This window comes from Dermacentor andersoni, chromosome 6 (assembly GCF_023375885.2).
Source record: "Dermacentor andersoni chromosome 6, qqDerAnde1_hic_scaffold, whole genome shotgun sequence".
NCBI lineage: Eukaryota > Metazoa > Arthropoda > Arachnida > Ixodida > Ixodidae > Dermacentor > Dermacentor andersoni.
The window spans coordinates 3,719,925-3,745,843 of NC_092819.1; the positions used below are offsets into that span (position 1 = coordinate 3,719,925).

A 25,919-nucleotide genomic window follows, 5' to 3' on the forward strand; every position below is an offset into this window, starting at 1 on the left:
AAAAACGAAGACGCTCTGGCTGGCTCTGGCAGCCCGCGGGTAGCCAGAAGTGGAAAATCGAAGAAGCCCACTGATAAGGCGCATATGCCGTTCGTGACTGGAAAGTACCGGGCTCGCAGCGTTAAAGAAAGGAAACGCGGGCAAGACAGATGACGATTATCGTTGTGGGACAAGATACGCCCCAAAGGGTGTAAATGTTTTTAAGACACTCTTAAAACGGTTGCACCCTTTGGGGTGTATATTTGTCCCACAACGATAATCGTCATCTGCCTTGCTTGCGTTTCCTTTCCTGAAAACTCGGCGCTCGCTACTTTCCTGTCGAGAACGCTGCGTCACACTGATAAGGCGCATATGCCGTTCGTGACTGGAAAGTACCGGGCTCGCAGCGTTAAAGAAAGGAAACGCGAGCAGCACGGATGACGATTATTGTTGTGGGACAAGATACGCCCCAGAGGGTGTAAATTTTTCTAAGAGTGGAGTGTATCTCCACTGTCTGTTCACTGTTTTCATTGAATACAATAACACCTGATTTTCTGGATTGAGCAACGTCATCTGGCGTCCACCTAAGTAAGTTCCATGCGCTGCCGCTGCTTATTTTCGAACCACGGCAAAAGGTACAGTTTACCTTCTCTAATTTGGTTCTTTATTCTATGTCTGCGTGTTGTTGATAACGAGGCTGGTAATCTTCGCTTTAATAGGGAATGTTTTAAAACCACCTTTCTGCGCTTTTGTTCCGTGCGGGAACTTTTTCCATTGATTTCACACGAAGGAGGCACTGTTTTAACGAACACGTTCTTGTTGACTTCACACACACGCATACCCTGTCTTTCAGTTTTTTTTTTAAGCATCAACTTTTTTTCTCTTTTGTTTGTTGTGATTGACTGTGTTTCATTAAACTAAGCAAAAACACACACACACAAAAAAATGCACACTGTTCTTTGCTTTGGTAGGTCTGTGATTCCGTAAAACGTAGCCAATCGCAGCAGACAAAAAACTAAAAAGCAACGGCTGTTGTAAGGTGGCCATCTTGGGAGTTAGAGGCGGCTTGAACGGGTAAGTCGCGTGTGTTTAGATTGCTATCTTGCCGTTGTCCTAGCGCGTTTTAGTGGATGTTGTGGGATAATCGTCGCTATCATCAATAGCGTCTGCCACTGTGATTTCTTCTTTTCAGTCCAGAAGTCCCATCACAAGCACGCAGGCATAGAAAGGAGTCCGCTGAAGTTAGGCTTACTAACTAGGGATGGCTTGTGCGACTTTAAAGCGAACACACGACTGGGATCCCCTGCACAGTCCGAACGGCAGATCGCCGAAAAGACGGAGATGTATGCCTCTGTCAGTCTCCCCACCAGCGCCTCCAACAAGGGCGCACCAAATCAATCCCTCGCCGTTTGGAGAGGTGCCACCGAAGTTGACTTCAGGTACAGTCCCTTTAATTTAGCGATATGCAGTTCGGGAAATCATCTGTGCGTGCTTTCAGTTATTGTGCGCTCATCTGCCGCACATCTTCATCGATTTCTGATTCATCAAATATGGAAATTTTTATGTTTGTTAATACTGTTCCTCGCACATGAACAAACAGGCGGCATTGTTTGAACTTTGGCAGTTAACTGATACATACAGTATGGGCTGTTCTGTGTGCATTTGTTCCTACGATGAGCAGCAGCAATAACAAAAGCGTCGAGCATCTGCTTGTAACTAGATGAAGTTGCCGGTGGACCTTGAAGAGGATTTACAACGCAACGCTGAAGAGCATTCTAGAACGTTGCAGAAAAGTTCATTGAAACGAGTCCTAGAAGCTAATATCTCGCACAGTTTGCTGGTTCAAAACGGTGTGCTGCGACTTTCAGCAACAACGTGCCGCCATTTAGTACCTGAGAAACCCTTAGTGTTTAGAACTATCTGCCGTTGGCTGTATTCATTGCGCATTGATGTTCGGAGTCTTGGCAGCCAGCGGCTGTTTTCCGCTGCGCGGTTACTCTGTGAAGATTGTGCTGCATGCGCAGCATACTGTACACGTTAACCGTGGCAGTGGATGATGTGAAATGACTCGCTTAATTGCTTATTTGTAACTTTCCTCACTCGAGCAACTGACGGTAGACATCACAGAAAGTGTTCTTAGTAGACACTGGTTGTCGCTTCCTGCTCAGCTTCACTGCCTTCCCTATTTTTCTGCCCGCTGCAGAGGAGATAGCAGCCAACATTCGCGAGGAGATGCGACGGCTGCAACGGCGCAAGCAGCTCTGCTTCCAGGGGTCTGACCCTGAATCCCAGCCCACAAGTGGCCTCTTGTCTCCCGTCCGTCGAGACCAGCCTCTGTTCACCTTCCGCCAGGTAGGGCTCATTTGTGAGCGGATGATGAAGGAGCGAGAGAGCCAGATACGGGAAGAGTATGACCACGTCCTTTCCACCAAGCTCGCAGGTAAGTCCTTGCCAAAGGATCCACATGAACGTGTACCTTCAGACCTGGTACCGCGCGATGAAATCTTGGCACTGGTACATGTGTTTTTCTTTTACTGAGGACAGTCCACGAAGTTTGCCTGGCTTGGTCTTTCGTTCTTTTAGTATGCGGTGTAATCCTTGGCTTAAAAGCCAGTCACACGAGCAGACAGTCTGACATTAAAGGGACCCTCACCAGGCCACATAGCAAATTTTGGTTATACGCTGGAAGTTGTCACGTGCCCTCTAGGGAACGTTCTACTGCAAGAATTTTAATGGGTTCATTAATAAACGAGATAGAAATATCTTGGGAGGCGAGCGTCACCGCCTACATATACACTCTCCACTTGTCTCTGTCTAGCTTTCGCAAGAGAAATTCCTTCCCTGCATTCTCCCATACCAGAGCTGGAGGATTGCGTGATGCATGCATCATGGGCCCCGCCTTCTTTTTTTCTTTCCCTTTCTTGCTGCGTGGCGCACTTCTGCCGACGGCGTCGCACACGAGCTGTTGCGTGCAGGCACCACCATTAGGGTGCATTGCAGGCACCACCATTAGGGTGCATTATTTGTATGCTCTGTATTTGTCAGTTAAGAATGACTTGACCTCGTGAGGGGATTTTGGGATTCTAGTAAACAATTCCTTTACTGCTACAACAAATGCTTGATATTGGAATGTATGGTATCAATTTGTAGGAGAAGGAATGTGCTTTCTAAAGGCACTATTTACAAGCAGCCATTAAGTAACAATTCTTTGAAAAAATATTATTTAATAAAAAAATTTGTTACGAAAATGAGAAAACGCCATAAGAACATCGATGCTGCTTTGCACCTAGACAACATGAAAAATTTTGAAATGTGCATTTTTAACAAAAAGGCAATAACAACATTATTGCAAATATAGGCTTTCTATCTGTAGAAGTTCTTTATAAACAAAGAAAAATGTTAGCCCTAGTGGCTATCATGCCCGTGCAACAATGTAGAGCTCAATAATTGCTCAATGCCGAGGTCCATTCCTGGCCGCCTCCTTTTGCAAAACTACACTCTTTGCGCTGCCACTGGCAAGTGGTCCTGCTCAAACAACGTTGACACCCAGCAGATAAGAACTGTGACCTTTAGAATCTTTAGCTCTGAGTGTGGCAGTGACGAATTGGTTCAGAGTAGAAAACAAAACCTGCCGGCGGATGCCTGTTGATGTTCCGGGCCTATTTGGTGTACTTTCGCCATTCGTGCTTAAAGGGACATTAAAGGGAAATACTAAGTCAAACTAAAGTGATAGATTAGTGCTGGAGAATCTCTTAAGATGTCAATATCATTGCGAACAGGGCCTTAATAATCAAGAAATCGTGGTAAATGCAGGACATGATTTGAGACTCCCCCGGGACATTCAAGCACTTGTCCGATGACGAAAGCACTCCTCAGTTAAATTCTGTCACTAACACTCAACTACTCATTGCAAAAAACAACCTCGTATTGTATTATAAGATGAAATAAAATGCTACTTGTTCAGTTCCATTTCATGTTTAGAAAGAACAACTCATTGAAATTACCATTGACACCGACGCAGGCGGTCGGAAGGTTTCGTTTTCGCTAGACTCTGTGCCGCCCACGCTTTCGCGTGTCAGTACTTTTCTGATCACGTAGTGCTGCGCTTGTTTTGCTGGCTTGCGTAACTCGCACAAACTGCAAGTAGCAGAGAATTCAACTTCCATGGTCGCGGGATGCCCGAACAGTCTACGGCACTTGACCAAAAGGAAGCTGCAGCGGTGAATCCGTCGCTCTGTCTATGCTCGGTGCTGCCGTCTGTCGGGCGCCGTTTTACTCACCAACGGCAGCAAAAGGCGGTGATGGCGTATGCAATGTCACCACTCCCTCGGTTTGATGGCGGGACATTCAAATTTCGAAAAATGTATTCGGACCCTTCAGATACAATTTTCTCATAAGCTTTGCCTTTTCTTGGCACAAAACAAGCGTTGCCAGGTTTCTGGAGTGGTGTTTAAACAGTCCATGTCGACATATTATTTGCCTTTAGTGTCCCTTTAAGTTCAATAATCAAAATCGTCTTGCTAGTCTTTGCTGCTACCACCATCTAATAATTCTGACGTAGACTCATTGGAATCCGTCAAAATTCGCCGTTTTTGAAGAGCATATGTGTGCGATATCGACGCCATGTCGGAAGCTACGAACACTCGTCACACCTGACTAAAAGGTGCTTTGAAAATCCCCTCGTAGTGAAAAAAAGAAACACGAAAGCGAAAGTAGTGCACAAATAGTTCCTCTTTTATGTGTTGGATGATGCTAGCTGCCCAAAAGCGTCCCTAGTGCAGCAAAATTTGAAGTTGAAACCATCGATAATGGGCTATCGATGGGTACAGGTGCGGACAAGAAAGTCTTAAAAAAAGGCTAGTACAGGCACTTTTAGGTAGCATCGTCACACATCTTTCTATCCTGCATATCTTTTGACTTGCCTAGCCTCCTCTTGCAGCATGAGTGGCCTTCTTGATATTGCTCGAATCCAACTTAGTAGCACAGTGTAGTATTCCTCTCTCTTTAATACCTGTACTAGTTCCCGGTCACAGCGGCCACATTTTGATGGGGGCAGAATACGAAAACACCCGGGTAGCTAGATTTAGGTGAACGTTAAAGAACCCCAGGTGGTCCATATTATGCGGGAGCCCCCCACTACAGCGTGCCTCATAATCAAATATCAGGATTTTGGCTCGTAAGACACCATAATTCAAATTCTTTAATGCCCCTGTCACACATGCACCTTTAGTGGCCAATGACTATCGTATTTGGAGGATCAGCTGGCACACCAAATTCACTTTGTCTCATTTGAGATAAGGAGATCTTGCGATTGGTCTCTGAAATATTGAGGGTCACTGACAGCTGTTATGCATTAAGCACACAGCATCAAAAGATACACTATATATTATAATGTGTAAGGCAAGCATTCTGTCAAAGCTTTTGATACATAAGATGCCAGTTCTGTAATATGTCATATCTGAACAAACCACCTCCTTTTTTGTCTACTTCAGGGATCACTGTTCGTGTACTTTGAATCTGTATTTTCTTTTAGTGTCTGTTGCTGAAGAAATATATGTTGAGCCAACTGAAGAGCAGTGCAGCACTGTATTGTAAAAGTTTAAGTGTGATGTGAAAGACTGTAGACTGACATATTGTAGGTTTTGTATGTGATGCAGGGGTGGAAGTGATGCGCCAAACTATGGCATGAAAGAAATGCTGCGCCAACACGTACCTACTTGAAAAAAAAATGTCTTACTTTTCTGCGCAACAGGCTAACACATAATTTTGTTGAAACCAAAACTTTAGGTGCACTGTTTTCTAAGTGGTCAAACTTACCCAATCACGAATTTTGGCCTTTTCCTTCCTCCTGCAATGAGATTTAATTCCATAGGTGACAGTAAGCCTAGCAGCAGCGAATTGTACAAGCTCTTTCACAATCACCGCATGGGTCATCGTCATTATCGAACCGCCACAGAAAACACGAGGCTCATCTACTTCATTATGTTGGCCCCTGGTGTGGAACAAAGCCAGGCTGGCGATTCAAGGAGCGGACAAGATGAGGGGGCCATAATATGGCTTTAGATGGCTAACGTGCGCTGTCTTCCAACTCCGACAATTAATGTCCGGTGATGGTGTGACAGGCTCAACGATATAGTGCACAGGTGAGGTGGCATCGATCATAAGTATAGATAGTGGTACTGTGTGAGTAGTTTGGAAGAAAGGTCAGGGGTGTGAGACGGTATCCAAAGCCAAACAAGGGAACTGGCAGGGACGGTGGGCGAGGCCTGACGACTGTCACGTCGTGTCTTCTGATGCCCCTCGCTGGTCAGCGAACGAGCCAGCTGGCGGCAATCTTCACTGTATTGTGCGACTTCTGAAATTGCAGTGCACTCGGATGTGTCGGGTTGGTAGGGTAGGATACTATCCAGTGGACTCGAGGCTCGTGTCTATACAAGAGAGAAAAAAAAAGGCGGAAAACCGGTGGTCACTTGCGTCGTGGTGTTAGGTGCGAATGTAACAAATGGGAGTTTGGCGTCCCGATTGGTATGGTTGGACGAGATGTACATCCTCAACATGTCGCCGAGTGTTCGGTTGAACCGCTCCATGAGACCTTTTATTTGTGGGCAGTATGCAGTTGATTTTCAGTGAATGATGTTGCACTCGTGCAGGAGGGATTATATTGCTTCTGACAAGGAGACACGACCCCTATTTTCGAGGAGCACCGTGGTGAAGGATGAAGTTACGAAGAAAGAACATCGTGCACGATCACTGTGTGAAGGGTTGTGGTCTCGGCATAGCACGTCAGGTGGTTGATGGGAACAATAATCCAGCGATTTCCACATGCGCCATATGGAAGCATGCCATAGAAGTAGATGCTGACGCGGTCGAACGGTCGAGTAGGACACGGCAGCGGCTGTAGTGTGCCAGGAGGGCGCTGTAGAGAGGTCCTGCTTTGTTGACAGGCGGTGCAAGATCAAATGTACTGCTGGACGCACCAGTACATTCCACGGCAGTAATATCACTGAAGCAGCCTTGCGAAGGTTTTTAGGATGCTGGCGTGGTCACTTTGAGGGTCTGCATGGAAGCACGCGCAGATGTCGGAGCACATGTGACGAGGGACAGCCAGAAGTCATTTCTGACTGTCGGCCACATATTTGCGGTGGTAGGTGGTGTTGTCTTGTACAGCAAAGTGGGCTGCTTGGTGGTGTAGCATCCACGTTGAAGGAACAACTCATGGAGCGGCAAGGTAGTCAAGCAGCAGGGCAAACGATGGGTCATTGCGTTGCTTGGTGGGCATATCAATGGCAGTAAGTAGTGACGGGGCTGAGGTCGTAGAGAGAGAAGCCACGTGAGGTGTCATCGGTCAGTGGGAGAGCATGTTAGCGTCGGAATGCTTTCGACCGGAGCGGTATACAACACGAATGTCATTCCTGCAGGTGAAGCGCTCAACAGCTGAGGTGGCCTGACGGGACTTACAAACGGACACTAAAGACAAATATTAAGTCAAGCTAAAGTGATCGATTAGTGCTAGAGAACATTTAAGGTGCCAATATTATCTCACACAAAGGTTTAGTAATCAACGAAATTGAGGTAAATGCACCACACGATTAGAAACTGCCCTGGGACATCCAAGAATTAGCCCAATGATGAAGGCACTCCTCATTATAATTTCGTCACTAGTGCTCAACCACTCATAATAAAAAAAGATCATTGTATTGCATTATAAGACGAAAGAAAATGCTACTTCTTCAGTTCTATTTGATTTTTAGCAAAAAGAACTTGTTGACATTTCCCTTGACAACGACGTGACCAGGCGAAACGTTTTATTTTCATCACTCCACACCACCCGCTCTTTCACATTTCAGTAGTTTCGTTGTAGCATAGTTCTGTGCTGGTTTTCCTGGCTTGCGAAACTCGCTCAAACTGCAGGTAGCAGAGAATGCCACGTCCATGTGATGTCGCGGAATTCCCGAGCAGTCCAAGTCACTGGACCAAAAGAGCTCCAGCGGCGAACACAACACTCTGTCTTGGCTCGGTTTCTGCACAGCCGTGTGTTTTCATTTTGTGCAGGAAACCGTAGCACCAGCTGTGGGGCGGCGATGGTGTATGCAACGTCACCACTCCCCCCGCTTGGGGCCGGGTGATTTGAGTTGCGCTAAAGGTGTGCGGATCCTTCAGATGCAATTTTCTCGTAAACTAAGTCTTTTTTGGCACAAAGTGCCATATTTACTCTAATCTAGGCCGGCCCCGATTCTAAGCCGATCCCCGAATGTCCAAAGCCAGAAAAATTTTTAAAAACTTACCTCGAATGTAGGCCGAACAAAAAAAGTGAGGGCAGCGTTCACAAAATAACAGCATTTATTTAATGTGAGCATGCTGAGCTCATTCAACCTTGTCACCACCGTTAGCCTTGTCCCTATAGCCCAGACCACGCTTTATTTATTAGTAGCTGACATGGTCACTGGACTACTTGTCTTATTAACTAGTGCTGCCATCGTCAGTGCTGCTACGGTCCCACAGCGCGTCGTCGTCCAGCGAAATTCCACATTCGGCGTGGAACAGCAGCCCACGCCGAATGCACCCAACCACGCGCAGCCATTGGGGAGGCTCTTTTGACAGGTCCGGTTGGCGTAAGTCCGCTGTCTTCTGCCGCCAGCCACTCGTTGTACTCACGGCGGAGCAGGTCCTTAAAAGGTGAAGATCCGGGCTTGTTTCATGGTCATATAGCACTTCACTGGCAGGGACCGATCACGCATTTCAGCGACGTGTGCTGCAAGCTTGGCCTACAGTTCCGGAAAGCATCCAGACTTCGGCACGTGGGAAATTCCTCACTTGCCATCACAAGTGAAAATTTCACTTCGCAGCAGTCACCACTCTCGTACCACCTGTTCAGAAACATCGAACTTGCGGCCCGCTGTGCAGTGATTTGTTTCTTCGGCATAAAGGGTGGCAGCCCTCTTGAACGCTGCTGTGAATGAGTGCCGAATGATCAGTGGGCCTGTAGCACTCATGATGACTGAAGAAGCATGGAAGTAGCATGTAGCCGGCAGTCAAGACGAATGCGTCAAGTCAATGCCTTTGGTCAAACTAAAGAGGAAAACCCGTGAGCGGTGTCTGCTCTTCCATCAACTACCGATACTCCCCACAAGCGCCGCCGTTCTGAGGGTGCCGCTGCGAATGGAATAGCGGCGCTTCCATCAGCTATCGACCCTCTTCCCCCCATGAGTGTTGTGTGCACTGTAAAACTCTCAAAAATTTTGAAAAACCCGTTCGAAAAGTGAACACACGGGATAGCGAAAAGCTATTGGTAGGGCCATAGAGCAAGCATAAAATTGTAGCAGTGAAAGCTCGTTAATTCGACTTCCGTTAATTCGGAAAATCCGATAATTCGACCTTCGCGCCTGGTCCCTACAATTATATATAGGAGTCTATGGGACGAAACTCTCGTTAATTCGGACGGATTCGAGCCCACCTCGGATAATTCGGACGATTTCGCGCAGCCACCGAGGCTCAAAAATGAAAATACGGCAAACGCGGCACAAAAGTGATACCCAAACCAATGCCTCGTTGCCCAAACGCAGCATCGCCATTGACATCAAGTGGCTGAAACTTGGCCAACCCAATCCAATTGGCTCGACTTGTGGCTGGATGGGTGCTTTTCCTTCTTTTTGCATGTGTCAGCGTTATCGACGGGGCCATTTTGTCGCTTTGTTGCTGTTGGTGCGCTACATCCTTGCACGCTGTTTTGCCGAGGACCGCTGGATTTAGCACAGCTCAGTTATTGAACTTTATTGGTGCTTTTCTGTTGTGCGCCCGTGTCACTGCATTCTCCGCCGATGGCAGCGTTGGCGAAGCAGCCGAAATACGAGGCGAAGGACTTGGCTACCAAGGTGGAAATTTTGCGGGCCCTGAAGTACGGACTCTCTTGACAAGAAGCCATGAAGAAGTACGACGTGAAAAAGAAGTACCTTGAGCACGTATGTGAAAAATGAAGAACAGATTCTTCAGGCGTTCGAAAGCGAGAAGTTTCGAGCGTCTGCGAACAGCAGCACATCCAGAGTTGGAAGAGGCTTTGCTTCGGTGGGTGGTCGACTCGCGTAATGCAAATCTGCCATTGAGTGGACCCCTCATCATGGCGCAAGCCGAGAGGTTTGCACTGATGACGCATATCGATGCATTCAAGGCATCGGAAGGGTGATGTGCGCGCTTCAGAGAGTGACATGACCTCGTTTTTAAGACTGTGCGGCGAAAGAGGCGCTGTCAACGAAGATGTTGCCAACAACTGGAAGAACGCTCAGCTGCTCGAACACATTGCTGCCTACGATCCAAATGACATATTTAATGCTGATGAAGCAGCACTTTTCTTTAAGGCTTTGCCAGACAAGACTGTGACCATGAAAGGAGATCCGTGCACCGGTGGCAAAAGATCCAAGGAACGCGTCGCCATTCTTTTAGCCGCCAACATGACAGGAGGAGAGCGCTTGCCGCTTGTCGTCATTGGAAAGGCACAAAAGCCACGGGGCTTTAAGAACATGCCTGCTCTTCCGGTAGAATACCGAGCGAATAAAAAGGCCTGGATAACGTCGGAAATTTTTCGTGGCTGGATGCAGAAGTTAGACCGACAGTTTTCCGCAAAGAACCGCAAAGTGTTAATGGTGCTGGACAGTTGTAGTGCGCATAACAGTGTCACCAGACTGGACAACATAGAAGTTGTTTTCTTGCTGCCGAACACAACATCGGCCCTCCAACCGATGGACCAAGGCATAATTCAGTATGTCAAGACCAAATACCGCAGGCACGTGCTGGAACGGATGCTCCTGTGCCATGAAGTCAGCAAGCAGTACGACGTGAATCTTTTGAGCGCGGTCAACATTCTTGCCTACGTTTGGCACAACACGCCCGCGCACGTCGTCACCAACTCTTTTAGACACAGTGGCTTCGTTGTGCGTGAGCCTGGCAATGAAGCAGTGGCCGAAGTGTCGCTAGATGACAATGGAGATGACTGCGAGGATTTTGGAGGAGTTCTGCCGGATGCGGTGACACTCGCTGATTACGTCGGCATTGATGACGGCGTTGTTAGAGCCGGCTCGCTTACCGAAGAAGAAATTGTCAGGGACGTGCTACACGGCGAAGATTCTGAGGAGGAAGAGGAGCCGCGAGGGAGCAGCCTCGGCCCCCTCGCACTGTGAAGGAAGCCGCGGAGGCCCTCACTGTGTTGAAAGAATTTTGTTGGGACACTCCAGACAGCATGCGAGCTTCTAAGCACCTGGAAAGACTTCGTAAAATAGTATCCGCGCGGGTTTCTGCTCGAAAGCAGACGAGCATCCTCGATTACTTTGCGCAATAAAGGTTTGTTGATGAAAGTCGTGCATTTATTGTTTTTGTGGTCCGCTCGATAATTCGGACATTCGGCTATTTCGGACATAATTTACGGTCCCTAGAAGTCCGAATTAACGAGCTTTTACTGTACGTTGTAGCTCCCGTTGGTCTCGCTTTTTTGGCGGTGCCATGTTTTGGTTTCGATTGTAAGTCAGACCCCCCCTCCACTTCAGATTTTCAAATTTAGAAAAATGGGTCGACCTACAATCGTGTAAATACAGTACCCCATAGAGCAGATGTATAAGAATGTCTGAAATTTCATACCCAAAAATCCTTCGCAGTCTTACTTTTTGCCTTGATCACAGCCCCGAAACGGCATTAATCAAAGCCACTACCGTCGCCATATTGATTATCTCGCCGCCTCGAATTGGCGCTCTCGCACGCACATCCTCTGGCAGCCCTAGCCACTACTGCGGTGACTCTAGGCTTAGCTGCTTCGAGATTCGCTGTTAAGCTTGTTGCTATTTGGTGCCGTGTTTTTCATTGAGATAATTTGCCGCTGTCAGCAATGGCAGTGACTCCGCCTTTGTAATCCTAGCCATTGGATTCGAAGCTCGAAAAGGACGGCGCGTTGTATAATACCGGTTCCCGACCGTCAGCTTCACCTCAGTACAGCAATGTTACGCGATGAGGCATACATAAAGTATTCCGGTAAAGCCTAAGCGTAGGAAGGGGCAATTGTCACGGGGCACAGTATGTATTTCTGAATTATACACGCGCATACCCGCTGTCTCCTGTCACAGTACGAGCACCGATATGCCCAATAAGTGTACTGGCAGGCCTTCAGAGCTTTTTCGGACGTGCCTGTGGCAATTTGAGTCCCCTAAGGGCACTAAAACACTTATATTCACTTTTTCAGACGCTTTTGCGGCCACTAGGGAGTCTGAAAAATGAGATGTTGACAGTACAACTGACCAAGAAGATGTTTCAAATGGTCCGTAGGGCGAATGTGCGGCAGGAGGACAAGAACAGAAAGGACTGACGCATTGAGAAATTAACGGGAAAGAAAGTGTGCCGCCGCTTCTTTGAAAGAGCTTGAGCTCAAAAAAAGTATTGGCTGATGCTGAGATGCAGGTGTCCCTAATACAAACCAAAATAAATTCTAAAGCAGTGAAACGCAACACTGAGGTGTTGTGTGCAGGACACAGGGTGTCTAATAACCGGGAAAACTCAAGGAATTTGTGCTTCTATGAGAGAAAATTAGCTGCAATTTTCTTGAAAGAGAACAAAAGTCGCGCTAATGTTGGCTCAAGTGATGCCGTGTCGTCCGCTGGAGCAGTTGCCGGTGTACAGTCAAGACCGTTTTTCCGGATGCCCCATTTCTGGGAATATGCCTGATAATTCGGAGGGCTTCGTGGCACCACCACGTACCCCAAAGAGTCAATGTATGAGAACTAAAATTTTGGACGCAAGAACCCATTGCCATCCGATTTTCCAGACGTCTTGCCGGGACTGCAGGTCTGAAACTACATTAATCAAAGCCACTACCGCTGTCATTTTGGTTATCTTGCTGTCTCGAGCCGGCGCTCTCGCACGCAGATCCACTGGCAGCCGTAGCCACCACCGCGGCAACACTAGGCCAAGCTGCTTCGATGTTCCCTACTAAGTTTCTTGCTTTTTGCTGCCGTGTGCTGCCACTTTTTTTAAGGAGCTTGAGCTCAAGAAGCAAAGTGTTGGCTGACATGCAGATATGCAGGTGACCCTCGTCCAAACTAAAATAAACTTTGAAGCAGTGAAGCGCAACACTGCAGTGTTGTGCGCATGCTGAGTTGAGGTTGACTTTCCAGCTCCTCAGAGGGAAGTTTGGGCCTCATATCGATGGGCTTTTTATCAGTTGATATAAGCAGCTCATATTGGAAAATATTTGCTTCTGTAAGCATCTGTATTTATTTGTATTTGAAAGTGTTCAACTCTATTTGCAATGAGCTTTACCGTATTTTTTAAGATATTGTGGCCACTTATAAGCTATTCTTTGTCATCTGTACATGATCATCATCATGTGGCGTTCATATGGGGTTCTTCATCATCGCTTGTGGGGCTGTCTCTCGAGTGTGATTTGTGCTGTGGGCGTAATCGGTTCACCGCATCTTCGACTCAGAATAAACGTAGTGACAACTGCTGCGTCACATGTGGTGGAGTGTGCTTTTCGGTCCTCTGTCCTCTGACTCCCCGCTCAACCTCCGGGAGCTTCGATCGGGTCGCCGATCGTGCCAGCATGTCACAGGACGAGCCAACAGGCACTTCTACTTCCACCATCTCGGCCTCGGCTACCCAGCCTCCCCGTATTGGATTGTCAGTGGAAACCAGCGTGATCCCCATCTGTTTGCTGGACTTCGCGGTGAAGACGTCGAGGATTGGCTGGACGACTACGACCGAGTGAGTTCGGCTAACCGTTAGGACGATGCGTCCAAGCTACGTCACGTCGCCTTTTATCTGACAGGAGTAGCGAAGACTTGGTTTTTCAACCATAAGGTTGATTTCACGAACTGGGGCGCTTTCAAACAGCAGCTCCGCCAAATCTTCGGCACACCGGCCCTCGCAAATAAGATGCTCGACAGTCGCAAGCAACAACCTGGTGAATCTTGTACGTCGTACATCGAGGATGTGCTTGCTCTTTGTCGACGCGTGAACACGGCCATGACCAAATCGGATAGGGTTTGCCACATCCTCAAAGGCATCAGAGCTATTGCTTTCAATGCTTAGCCATCCAGAACCCCGCTACCGTCGCTGATATCATCGCTACTTGCCAGCGCCTTGACGCACTTGAATCAGTACGGTTGCAGCCAGACACCACTGCAAACACTACCGCCAACGACCCTACGTTACGAGCAATGATACGCGCAATAATTTGAGAAGAGCTCCAGTATCTTCGCTTAGCCGCAGGGCCTATGCCTCCGATACCAATCTGCGAGACGTTATTAAGGAGGAATTGGCATCCATGGCTGGTGCAGCGTACACGGACCCTCTAACCCCTAGGGCCCCATCAACGTACGCACAAGTAGCCGCAGCTACTCCAGTCATCGTTCCACCGATGCCTCCAAAACCAACACCGGCCCACATCGCTTCCATGATTACCAGCGCACCTACCCAAACCAGCTATCCGCAGTGGCGTCCTCCTTGTCCCATCTGCTACTACTGCGGCTATCGTGGCCGCATAGCATGTTTTTGCCGCAAGCGCCAGCAAGACGAGCGTTGCAGATATGATGTATACGAACGGGATGACTTTTCGCCCGGAGCTACTTTCCAACGTCTAGGGAGCTTCCATGACCAACACCGTCCTTATGGTCCACCGCGCGGACGCTCTCCATTGCCTACTGTAGCATCCGAGGCGGCTCAGACGTACCGTCCTGTGAGACGCTGCTCGCCGTCACCCCTTCGCCGCTCTGCGTCCCCACTGAGACCTGCTTCTCAATTCGCCGAGCGCCGTCCGGAAAACTGAATTATGCAGCTTTTGGAGGAAAAGCTGCATCGAACGACGGGACAGAAATTCCTCCATTGCGTCGGTGCAATGTGATATTGGTTGTAGTAGAAGGTGTACAAGTAGAAGCTTTAATAGACATTGGTGCTAGTGTTTCAGTCATTCACTGTGAATTGTGTTCGCGACTTCGGAAAGTTACGACCCCCTATGATGGACCTACGCTACTCGCTGCTCAAGGGGCCGCCATTCGACCTATCGCCATGTGCACTGCTCGTATTTCCATCGATGGACTTCTGCATTACGTACAACTTGCAGTGCTAAGTTCGTGTGCCCAGCAGCTCATATTGGGATGGGATTTTCTTTCTACGGCCTCCGCCTCCATCTGCTGTGGGCAACGCGTTCTCCACATGACCAACACGACCTATTCACTTCATGCAGATGATGCACCACTTCACTTGCTTGCTGCAGAAGATACCGCGCTACCTCCTCACCATCAAAGCATTGTTACTATCACGTCTGATGTGACTGACTGCGGCGATGTGCTCGTATTACCATCTGCACGCTGTCTCGCAAGAGGGATAGCCTTTGCATCAGGGCTCGTTAGGTTTGATCATGGCTCTGCACTTCTCTACGCTGCAAACCCGACATCCGAAAAGATTCTCATCCCTAAAGGCACTACATTGGCTTGCGCCACTAAATCGAAGTCTATATCTGTTGTTTCCTTTAAACCAGCTTCCTCTGAAGTTCCTTTTACCTGATGGGCCGCATCTCCTTCAGCTCTTGCAGCTGCCATCAGTTCCAACCCGACACCTTCGCAGTCACACCAATTGCTTGCTTTGCTCCAAAAACATGAAGGTTCGTTTGACGTGCATTCAGCTTCGTTAAAAAAGACTTCAATTACGATGCATCGGATAGAGACAGATGGTACATCCATCGTGCGCCGTAGACCATATCGCGTATCGCTAGCTGAGAGGAAAGTCATTGACAAGAACGTCACCGACATGCTCTAACGGAACATAATACGCCCCTCTGCTAGCCCTTGGTCTTCCCCCGTTGTTTTGGTTTGGAAAAAAGACGGCTCTGTTCGATTTTGTGTCGACTACCGAGCATTTAACAAGATAACACGCAAGGATGTATACCCTATGCCTCGAATAGACGATGCCTTGTATTCCCTGCAAGGTGCCGAGTACTTCTCCAGCATCAATCTGCGTTCCGGTTACTGGCAGATACCTATGCATGAAGACAATAAGGAGAAAACAGCGTTTTCAACACCAGATGGGCTCTACGAGTTTAATGTAATGCCATTCAGCCTCTGCAATGCGCCCGCAACGTTCGAGCGCATGATTGACACCGTTCTTCGTGGCCTGAAGTGGAAGGCTTGCCTGTGCTATCTGGACGATATTGTTCTTTTCTTGTCAACCTTCTCTCAACACCTGCAACGTCTGGATGAAGTTCTCACATGCCTTGCCAACGCTGGACTTCAGCTAAACACCAAGAAATGCCATTTTGCCAAATGTCTACCAACTAGTAGACGAAGTACTCAGAGCCTCCGGAACCACCCACAAGACTACGTCCAGTTACCATCCGCAAACTAACGGCTTCACAGAGCGATTTCATCGCACGCTGTCAGACATGCTAGCCATGTACATCGAACCGGATCACAGAAACTGGGACGCAATTTTGCCATTCGTGACTTTTGCGTATAATACCGCCGTTCAACACACGACCGGTTACTCGCCATTCTACCTTGTCTATGGTCGTTCGCCCTGTTCCTGTTTTGACGTCTCTTTCTTCGCGCCAACTGTCAATCAGTGTTCATCCACCTGTGAACAATATGTGTCCCGCATTCTGCGTTGTCACCAGCTCGCCCGCACCAACACCGAAGCAAGGCAACAGGACCGCAAGCAGCATTACGACACCTCTCATCGCGTCATGTGCTTCCGCCCTGGCGACGAAGTGCTACTCCGGACACCAGTTCGTACTCCTGGCTTGTGTGACAAGTTTCAGCTTCGGTTCATTGCCCCCTACAAAGTCTTGGAGCAGACTTCTCCGGTGAACTATCGCGTGGTACCAGTTATTCCAAATGACCGCAGCTGCCGTGCCGCTGAGGTTGTCCACGTTTCCCGTATGAAGCCTTTCACGAGGCGTTCGCCGCCCCTTTGAATTGCGGCCAGGATGGCCACTCTCGCACGAGGGGACATTAGTGTGGCCATTTATAAGCTATTCTTTGTCACCTGTACATGATCATCATGTGGGGTTCATATGGAGTTCTTCTTCATCATCGCTTGTGGGGCTTTCTCTTGAGTGTGATCCGTGCTGTGGGCGTGATCGAACGGTTTGCCGCATCTTCGACTCGGAATAAACCTAGTGACAACTGCTGCGTCACAATATTTAATTTGCTGTGCATTTTTTCTTCTGTTTTCTTTTTGAATAAAATAAACAATACTGCTTACTATTCAAACTGGATGATGTTGTTTTTTTAAAAAAAGTTCTAATGTGCTTACTGAAGAGTGACAGCATCGGCCAACACGATGTCAGCCCATTTTAACATAAAGTTCTGTGTCACTCAGGCAATATTGCAAAGGCACTGAGGGAAAACCTGGAAAACTCGGGGAATTTGGAAATGACACCCTGAGGACAGTTGAGGTTAACATTCCAGCTGCTGAGAGAGAATCTCACTTCTGACAAAGTTTGGGTCTCATACCCACTTGTCATGCGCTCTTTGGCCAAACCTGGCCCTTGCACCATAAAACACCTCGCATCATCATTGGGTCTCATACCAATGAGCTTGCCATCAGTTGATAGAAATAGCTCATAATTGAAAAGATTTGCTTCTGTATGCTATGGGGATCCGCGACTTACACGTGTCCCCTACTATGCTGTTTTGCCCGCATGTTTTGCGTCTCCTGTAATCTGGCTTCTCCTCATAGCTTAGTGACAGCGCAGTCTGGTTGCAGTGCATTACGAGGGATGGCGCGAGTGTTGTGCTGCTAGTGCCACCTGATGGCAGGGTTAGTCAGGCACGACAGGGATAAGCTCTTAATCGGTGGCTCATGTATGGCAAGCAGCACGGACGTTCCTCGTGTGCGCCGATCCAAGCTTCTTCGAGACTGTCTCGCGAGGCCTACACTGGAATGGACGAACACAATCGTTCGAATCCGCCACCGTTCGTGTGACTATACGCACGAACGACCAGGCGTAAGTGTCCAGCATGGGGCGAACATATTCGCTCGTTACCTTGTCCGCTGAGTTGGACTTTGTAGATTTGTTGTGCGCCCATCGGCATATTCTATCAATAATTCGGCTGGCTATAGATTGGTATATAAAAGGTGCAATAAATGCCCTTGTGATAGTCTGCATTACTGTGTTGTTGTTCCTTTGTCCCAAGAGCACGGATGAGACCCCACAATGCATCTTTTTATTTGTATTTGAACATGTTCGACTCAATTTGCCACGGGTTCTTCAATCTTCTTTTTGAAGTAATTTATTTGCTGTGCATTTTACCAACACCTCTTGGGACTGGGGTTTCGTGGCCGATGTGACGTCAAGTTGGTGTCGTGACGAGGCAGTCATCAGAACAAATTCAGGGACGGATGAAAAACCTTATTCACATATTTACATCTTTGAAGGAACTTGGTGAACTGACTCCGGCACTCCTCTGTGCGCCGGCTTAACTAGCCAGGCTGGTCCATCCCTTTTTTTTTCTTTCTCCACGTGATGGCTAGGATCTCACCAATCCGGGAACCTTGGTAGGGTCATCATAATTCACGAACATGCACTTGGACCGAGAGGGTACCTTTCTCCCTCTCAAAGGTCAGTGTGCTGTTGACGGCGCAGGAATGTCGAGGTTGAGCGCTGACATCCGGCGACACCTCTGTCAACCCTTCTAGTAATTTGGCAGTTGAAATTCCGTTCTCCGAACCTGATCAATGTCGAAGAGTGGAGACCGCCAGTGCGCAATTGATTGCTCCCCAGGGTCGTTTTCGGTCGCTGAAAGGGGGGAGGGGGGAGGAGGTATGGCGACGGGCACTGGTGGTCGGGGTGTAATTGCCTGCAGAGGCGAGGTCACAACAGCATTTCAAAGCTGCCAGTTTAGCGGTGAAACATCCTTGTCCTGAAGGACCATCGGGCGCAACACCCCTCTCTTCTGTTTTCTTTTTTAATAAAATTGACACTTCGCCTTACTATTCAAACTGAATTAAGTTGCTTCCTTTTTTAATTTTTTAACATGCTTACTAGAGAGTGACAGCATTGGGACATAAAACGAGGTTCTGTTTCACTTGGGAAATTTTGCAAGGACACTCAGGGAAAACCTGGAAAACCAGGGACGTTGGAAATGTCAGTTTGCTAGACACCCTGGTACATCTCGTTTTTGTTAAATCAAACTTAAGGAGCATGCTATATTTTTCTTTTATAGGCTGGATGCACATTACATTCAGCTGCACTTTTATTTGTCTTGCCTTTAACTCGCAAGAAATTTGTGTGCAGTAGGCTGTGGGGTGCATGTTAGAATCTGGTAAATACAGTGGGCCCTCTGTTACATCCCAATTTGCGCTGCCTACATGCCTCCCAGCTCTCCCAAATTTTCTGTAAGGTAAGGGTTTAGGCTTGGTTCTAGGATTTGAAAAATATTTCGTTAAGTTTTACAAAAAAAAAAAGAAAGTTCTCTGCACAAAAATATTTTCAAGCTCTAAAAAAGAAAATGTGATGGACTCTGTGCCAAGCTCTTATGGCAGTGCAAGGCACCATATACGCAGAAGTGTACATGCTTCAAGCAAGTTTATTCACTTGCAGCCAGTTTCTGCCTGCTTGTGTGTACAAAGTGGTCTTATTGCGAATTCATCATCATCATCAGCCTGGTTACGCCCACAGCAGGGCAAAGGCCTCTGCCATACTTCTCCACCTACCCCGGTCATATACTAATTGTGGCCATGTGGTCCCTGCAAACTTCTTAATCTCATCCGCCCACCTAACTTACTGCTGCCCCCTGCTACGCTTCCTTTCCCTTGGAATCCAGTCCGTAACCCCTAATGAGCGTCGGTTATCTTCCCTCCTCATTACATTATTGCGAATTAGATGTCCAAAATTTTAAGTTGCTTAGTATTTCACCTTACTCCCACACCTAATACAAATGTCCTTAAAAGACATCTCTACACTCACAAGCTTGCAGCTTTTCTGTTCAATAGCTTTTTAAAAAGTTGTTTATGTAGTAAAACTTCCTTTTTTATTGTTCATCCAAACTGCATGTAGCTCCATTACTCAATGCAAACTGGTGGAGTGAGAACTGTGGAAAAGAAATGCATTAGCAGCAAGCATGTAGCTTTTAGGAGCAAGTGGAACTGTTTTGCACGGCCTTTGTGATGGCAATGTGCTGGCATGTGTGTCACACCGCAGTCATAACCTTTGGCACTCTGAAAAGATCTTGTTCACAGGCTGAACTGCGTTGCAAAAGCAATTTTTTTTCTCGGGAATAAAACTTTTGCTCTCAGTGTGGAGATAGGGGCAAGTGAACTCAGACACCCAGTGGCACTTGAGCAGCCATTGGTAGCATTTAGTGATGTTGGGTGGGCATGGCATATGCCTGTAACGTGCCACTAAACATGCAGATAGATGTGGTTCCCAAGTGTTTCCATCATATGTAGTCTCCAGTGTCCACTGTAGTAGGCCTATCAATCATCATATTCTCATAAAAGTTTGGTATCTCTGGCCTTCAGTGACTGAAAAACAGATACGTGATGATATGGGTAGAAATCATATCATGGAAGGAACACATTTCTCACTGCACTTCTTGTTGCTGGTGGCATTTCTGGTAAGATAGACTGGACCTGATGAGGCTTTCCTCTCTCCTTCAATTTATTAAGAGATTGGCATCCTTATGTGTTGTGAAATTTAGTGAATACTATGTTCCAGAAATATCTAGACAAACGCATTTCATTGTGCTTTTAGAGCGTCATTTTAGCATGAACAAACCATTGATTACTATATTGTATTACTATATTAACTCAAGGTTAAGATTTCTTTTTCCCGAGGGGTGCCTATGATCAGATTTTTTTACATTCAGTAATGTACAATAGGGTGTTGGTTATATTTGCTGAGTGCTTCATTGTTAGTGTGATTACTCTTGTGCAAATATAATGCTGCACATTTTTGTCTGGCAGTCACTGACATGACTGCAATTGAAGAAGTGTGTCAAAGCTCAGCTGAATAAAGTTACTGTATTGGCGTGTTGTTTAATATGGTGCTTTTGAAAGTTGAAAGGCCAATATTTACCTTTAAGCACCATTGTACTGAACTTATTTGCAATTTCTTTCCTTCTCCTTACAGAACAATACGACACATTTGTTAAATTTACCTATGACCAAATTCAGAAGCGGTATGAGGGTGCTACACCCAGCTGTAAGTGATTCATCTTTCTCTCTTTCTCTTCATTTGTTTTTCTTTTTTTGCTCTTCCAAATGTTTTGAGTCTTGAATATTCTTGGGTCATTTGGTGTTCAGGCTAAAAAGTGCATTTTGTTGCATTTGCAGTAACTGTGCTTGTAAGAGCAGAAACAGTTGACTTAGAAAAGCTGTTACAGATGAAGATATGCTTAGTAGATTATGCATTCTGCAAATAAGGGCTCAGAAGTGTAATTCTTTATTCATAGTAATGTGCAAGTGACATACTGCAACATTAGCTCTTTTAAGGAGGAGCCAATTTTCTTTGCAGTGAGGATGTGTGTACAGTCAATCCCACATATATCAAACTGATATATAGAATTATTGTCCATATTGTCTGTTGGAAAATTCCCTTAAAGATCTCATACAAAAATATAGCAATGTATTACGCGTATATTGAACTCCTGTTCACTGCTGCAATATATTGAACGCTGCACTGAGCCTCTGCTGTTACGCTTCTCCTAACAAACACGTGAAACACTTCTCGCGTCCTTGGAAATCTTGAAAGGGTCCCTCGCCAGGCTTCATGAAAAATTTTGGCTATGTGCTGAAAGTTGTGGAAGCGTTCTACCGCAAGTGTTTTGTGTTTTTCAAATTAGTTCATTAATAGCCACGATAGAAATATTTGAAAAATATAGTGAAATAAAAAAAAATCGAATTTTGACTACAAAATTCAGGGGTGCGATCATTACGCGAGTGCGATCATTATGCGAGTAAATACGGTATTCGCAGACAACTTTTCTTGGCCATGAAGCGAAGTCGCACCAAAGCACACCTCTTGCATTGCTGCTGGAAGTAGTTCCACAGCTTTGTTCAATTTTCTTTTACTTGGAAAATGGAGAGCAGTACTTCTGTTTCTTACAGCACATATTTTAAACGATGCATGACATTCATCCGTCATCTACTGATATTTTGTTGTATTTTTAGTTTGCCCTTTTGAGTTTTGCCAATTGCGAGACAGTTGTACGTTTTACACATTCAGCGCAGGCATAATGGCACCGACGTCTTTTGGTGAGTGTTTGTCGTTTGCTGTCCCTTTTGCAACCTTCCTTGAGAGGCTGATGACTAACTTCAGCAACAAAAAGCTGATGAAGCACACAAAACAAGTGTTTGCGAAACCAAGCGAACACATGGAAATCGTCGGCACATACGAATAAGCAAGCTGATGCCAGCTCTACCAACATCGCTGGCGTCAGTTGTGCATCCTAGTCCCAACCGGTGCTGAAGTCATATGGCTGCTTCGGGACTCCCACGCAGGCTGCATTGCTCGCTGTCCAGAACTGGATACGTATCCGATGTGTGTGAACATCACTTAGCCTTAGAAATAAAGTCAAGTTAATTGTCTCTGCCTTCACTGAAGTAAAGGAAGTATGCAAGGTCAGAGAAATCGAAACCACTGCCAAACTCGCCTGGACTACATTGCGAACAAATACATGTGCAAAAGCTTCGCCCCCATAACTTTCGCTTCATCGCCAAGAAAACTTGTTCGTGCATATAGCCTCCACCAAAGCCAACACTTAAAATGTCCTGTGATGTAAGAGCTAGCTATATTCTTCCAAGATCTGAAGACAGCTCACTTTGAATCACTTTGAAGTCTGTTATTACTACTGACTCGCATGTTATGAAAGTAAACAATTTTTTTGTTTCACTGATGCCAGGAGCAGGACTTCTAGCCCATGGACAACGTAAACATCTCATGTTTGATGTGGCAAAAACTTTTTTTTTGCTACGTAAACACAAAAATGAAGAAGTGAGTTGCAAGTGGAACTGTATTCTGGATTTTCATTTCTTTCAGCAGTGTTTGAAACACATTTCATCTGTGACGACACTGGCCAGTCAAAAACTGAAGGCGCACCAGACCCTATATCCAAGAAGTCCTGCATCAGAAAACACACCTAAGACTACTGGCTCGGGGCCTTTTAGAGAAGCGAAGGCGAAACTTTTGAGAGTAGTGTTCTCAAAACAGTTTTTTTTAGAGCTGATTTCTTTGTTACTGTGTGGCCTATTTTGACTGCTTTTTTGTCACGGTCCTTGGGCTACAATCCAGGTCATTATATTTTCGCTTTCTTAGCTTGACTGCAAAGGTAACATAAAGAAATGACAATACAAGGATTTTGTGTAGTGAAAGAAAAAAAAATGTCACGCCCTTCAACCCAAATTTACCTATGCAGTAATTGTTCAACGATCCTGCCATTGTATTGTTTAAGCTCCCCAGGCCCTTCAGAAAGTGCAAAGGAGCAAAATTCTGCGGAATACAACGTTCTCATGATACTACTCTGAAACATTTATGCAAGCATCAGGGAGACATGAATATTTGTGCCAATTTTTATCAACATACAAGAGAGGTGCCCTGAACCACTTCTTATATAAGTAGAGAAATGCATTTGAAGTTAAAATAGACTATTTCAGAAATACGTTAAAGGATGTTGAAGGTTGTTTAGGGGCCCTTTAGGGAAAAAGAAAGTTGATTCTCAAAGCCCCGTAACTTCCTTTAACAAAAGTTGTTTTAGGCATTCAAGCACAAACATAACTGGAACACCGATGTAATTCTCCACAATGTTTGGGAATTAATATCTCATAAGGTTGTCATCCTAAGAATTTGTTCCATGTGGATCCACCTTTCAATCTCCACGGCTGGAATATGTAAATAATGGGTCAAGGTAATTAGAAAACTTAATTAGTTAATGTTTGTTAGTAAATTCGGCATTTCAATTTTTGAGCAAGTGATGTCTGCCTCTTCAAGTAGACCAGCTCATGAACTAGAATTGTGCTATCTGCAACATTTAGGAAATTTTGAAAGTGTTCGCTGAAACACCCGGTGTGTGTCGCAGAGCTTCCTACAATAATTACTAGAGGGAACTCTGGTGCTGCGATCGTTCAGCCACCATGGGAAGTATGTACACGGATTAGTCTGACCTTCGTGACTGGTGCTTCAGATGTTCTTGTGGCTTCATTTATACTTTTTTTTTTAAATGCAGAAGGTAATGACTCTGCAAGCATGCATAATTGCTGCTAATTACAGTGATTGTGCTCGCCCATGCGTCCATGGTTTCAATGTTGGGCTTCTGTGCTGGAGTCCTGTGTTTGATTCCTACTGTCAGGCAATTTTAATAATGTTTATTTCATTACCTATAATGTGGTACTCTCTTAAAAATGATCACTCTGCAAAGTCATGAAGCCATTTAAAGTGAGACGGACAAAGTTCAGCCAAATCCATGTCCTATCCATCCTTCCCATGCAAGTTTGAAGGAGGGCAAGTGTTCCGATCAAGTCATGTAATTGGACACAGCATATGAATGAAGCTCAGCTCTCCTGATGCCTGCTTTTTTTTTTTTTTGCATTGTTTCAGATTTGTCGTAACACGATGCTGCACTGTGAAAGAACTCAAGTGGGGGTTCTGTGCTGTAGCTAACCGAGGGCAAGGCAGTATGAGCCTGGACTCTGCAGGCACCAATGTCCATCCAGCCTGCATGCCACAGTGTTGCCCCTCATTTGTCAGTTCTTCCATTCTCTTGTGACTTGCACACAGACTGCTGGTGCGTTCATTCCCTGACAGAAAGAAGCAAAGGAGACGCCTCATCTACAAGCCCTTCTGTGTTGGCGATGCGAATAAGTGTGTGCTTTCTGCTGTTGCCACCTCGCCATAGGAGACCTGTGATGACGTTAAGAGTGCTGAATGTGACATTGCATGTGGTTGGTGGATGCAAAAGACTGCTTTTGTATGCCAAGGAGTGAAGTTTAGTCACATTTTCTATGTAAAGAGTTAAAAAAGTACAAGTGTGGTGCATTGCAACGTGTAATTATATGGCTTCAGTTTACTTTGCCCTGAATGAATGTCCATTTTGTGCTTACATTGTTGCAGTGTGTGTGACGTGAAGCTTCAGCATGAACAGCTTGCTGGATATTGAGGGGTGCACTTAGGTGTGCGATTGCAGAGAGCTTTACATGGCTAGGAGGAAAAGTATTGAAACTGCAGCTCACAGTCACCAAGAGGCGGCTTCAAAATTAACTTAGTGTACAGATGTATAATATATAATGCACTACAGGGTGTGCATGCCAAGCTGATGCATTAGTTTTGTACCACTGCGTGCATTTTCTTGCCTTTGCTTTCAAAATATTTGACTGGCTCATGTACATAGATTTGCACGGGTTTTGCCACATTGCTCTTCTCTTGTGTGGCGATTCACAGAGGTCTTGGATGGGATATGCAGAATGCCCGAGCAGTGCCTCCCTGGTTGCATTTTGAATGCAGTCGGCAGCAATGTTGCGTGAAAGCTCCTGAACCGTAAATGCCTGTAACACGTAGCTGTTTGGACAGTTTTGAACAAGCAGTTCATTCGGCTTTGTAAACACGAGGTCTGTTGCACGCATTGGTTCTTTACACTTGAGTTGTGCACTTGCTGTAATGAGGTCAACATGAAATCATCACTGAAGCACTCAAAACCTTGAGTTTGTGCAATTCAGTTGTTTGCTTTAATGCTGGAGTAGTCTTTGGCTTTCATTTGCTCTGCAGATGTGTAACTTGATGGCTATTAGAATAAAACATTTGAGATACAAGTCTGTGCCCTTTAATGGCTGCAAGATAGGTGTACTGGATCCTGTCAAGTTGGTCAACAAGCAAGCCCCGTGTAGATGCATTTTGTGCTCAAAAGAAACCCCCACTTCACAGTTGCTGAAGCAAAGCCTGTTCGTTGCATGCATCTTGGTTACCAAATGGTGCCGAG

General features: G+C 46.3%; 1 protein-coding gene across 2 annotated transcripts; it reads left to right on the top strand.

Moving 5' to 3' along the window:
• Window positions 1–943: 943 nt before the first annotated feature.
• akirin lies at window positions 944–25,752 on the top strand. Of its 2 annotated transcripts, none has more exons than XM_050170314.2 (5): window positions 944–1,053; window positions 1,172–1,418; window positions 2,183–2,419; window positions 21,083–21,154; window positions 24,545–25,752. In XM_050170314.2, the coding sequence occupies exons 2-5, from the start codon at window positions 1,241–1,243 to the stop codon at window positions 24,553–24,555; spliced, it is 498 nt and encodes a 165-aa protein (XP_050026271.1). In that variant the 5' UTR covers window positions 944–1,053; window positions 1,172–1,240; the 3' UTR covers window positions 24,556–25,752. The 2 variants fall into 2 exon arrangements, with proteins under 2 accessions (XP_050026271.1, XP_050026270.1); XM_050170313.3 differs by having other exon boundaries at window positions 954–1,053; window positions 1,177–1,418.
• The last annotated feature ends 167 nt before the right edge of the window (window positions 25,753–25,919 follow it).

Bases quoted from the DNA above. Each gene is read 5' to 3' on its own strand.
- akirin (XM_050170314.2), top strand. From the start codon at position 1,241: ATGGCTTGTGCGACTTTAAAGCGAACACACGACTGGGATCCCCTGCAC. The intron at 1,419-2,182 runs GTACAGTCCCTT...TGCCCGCTGCAG, and splicing joins GCCACCGAAGTTGACTTCAG to AGGAGATAGCAGCCAACATT. The intron at 2,420-21,082 runs GTAAGTCCTTGC...TTCTCCTTACAG, and splicing joins CCTTTCCACCAAGCTCGCAG to AACAATACGACACATTTGTT.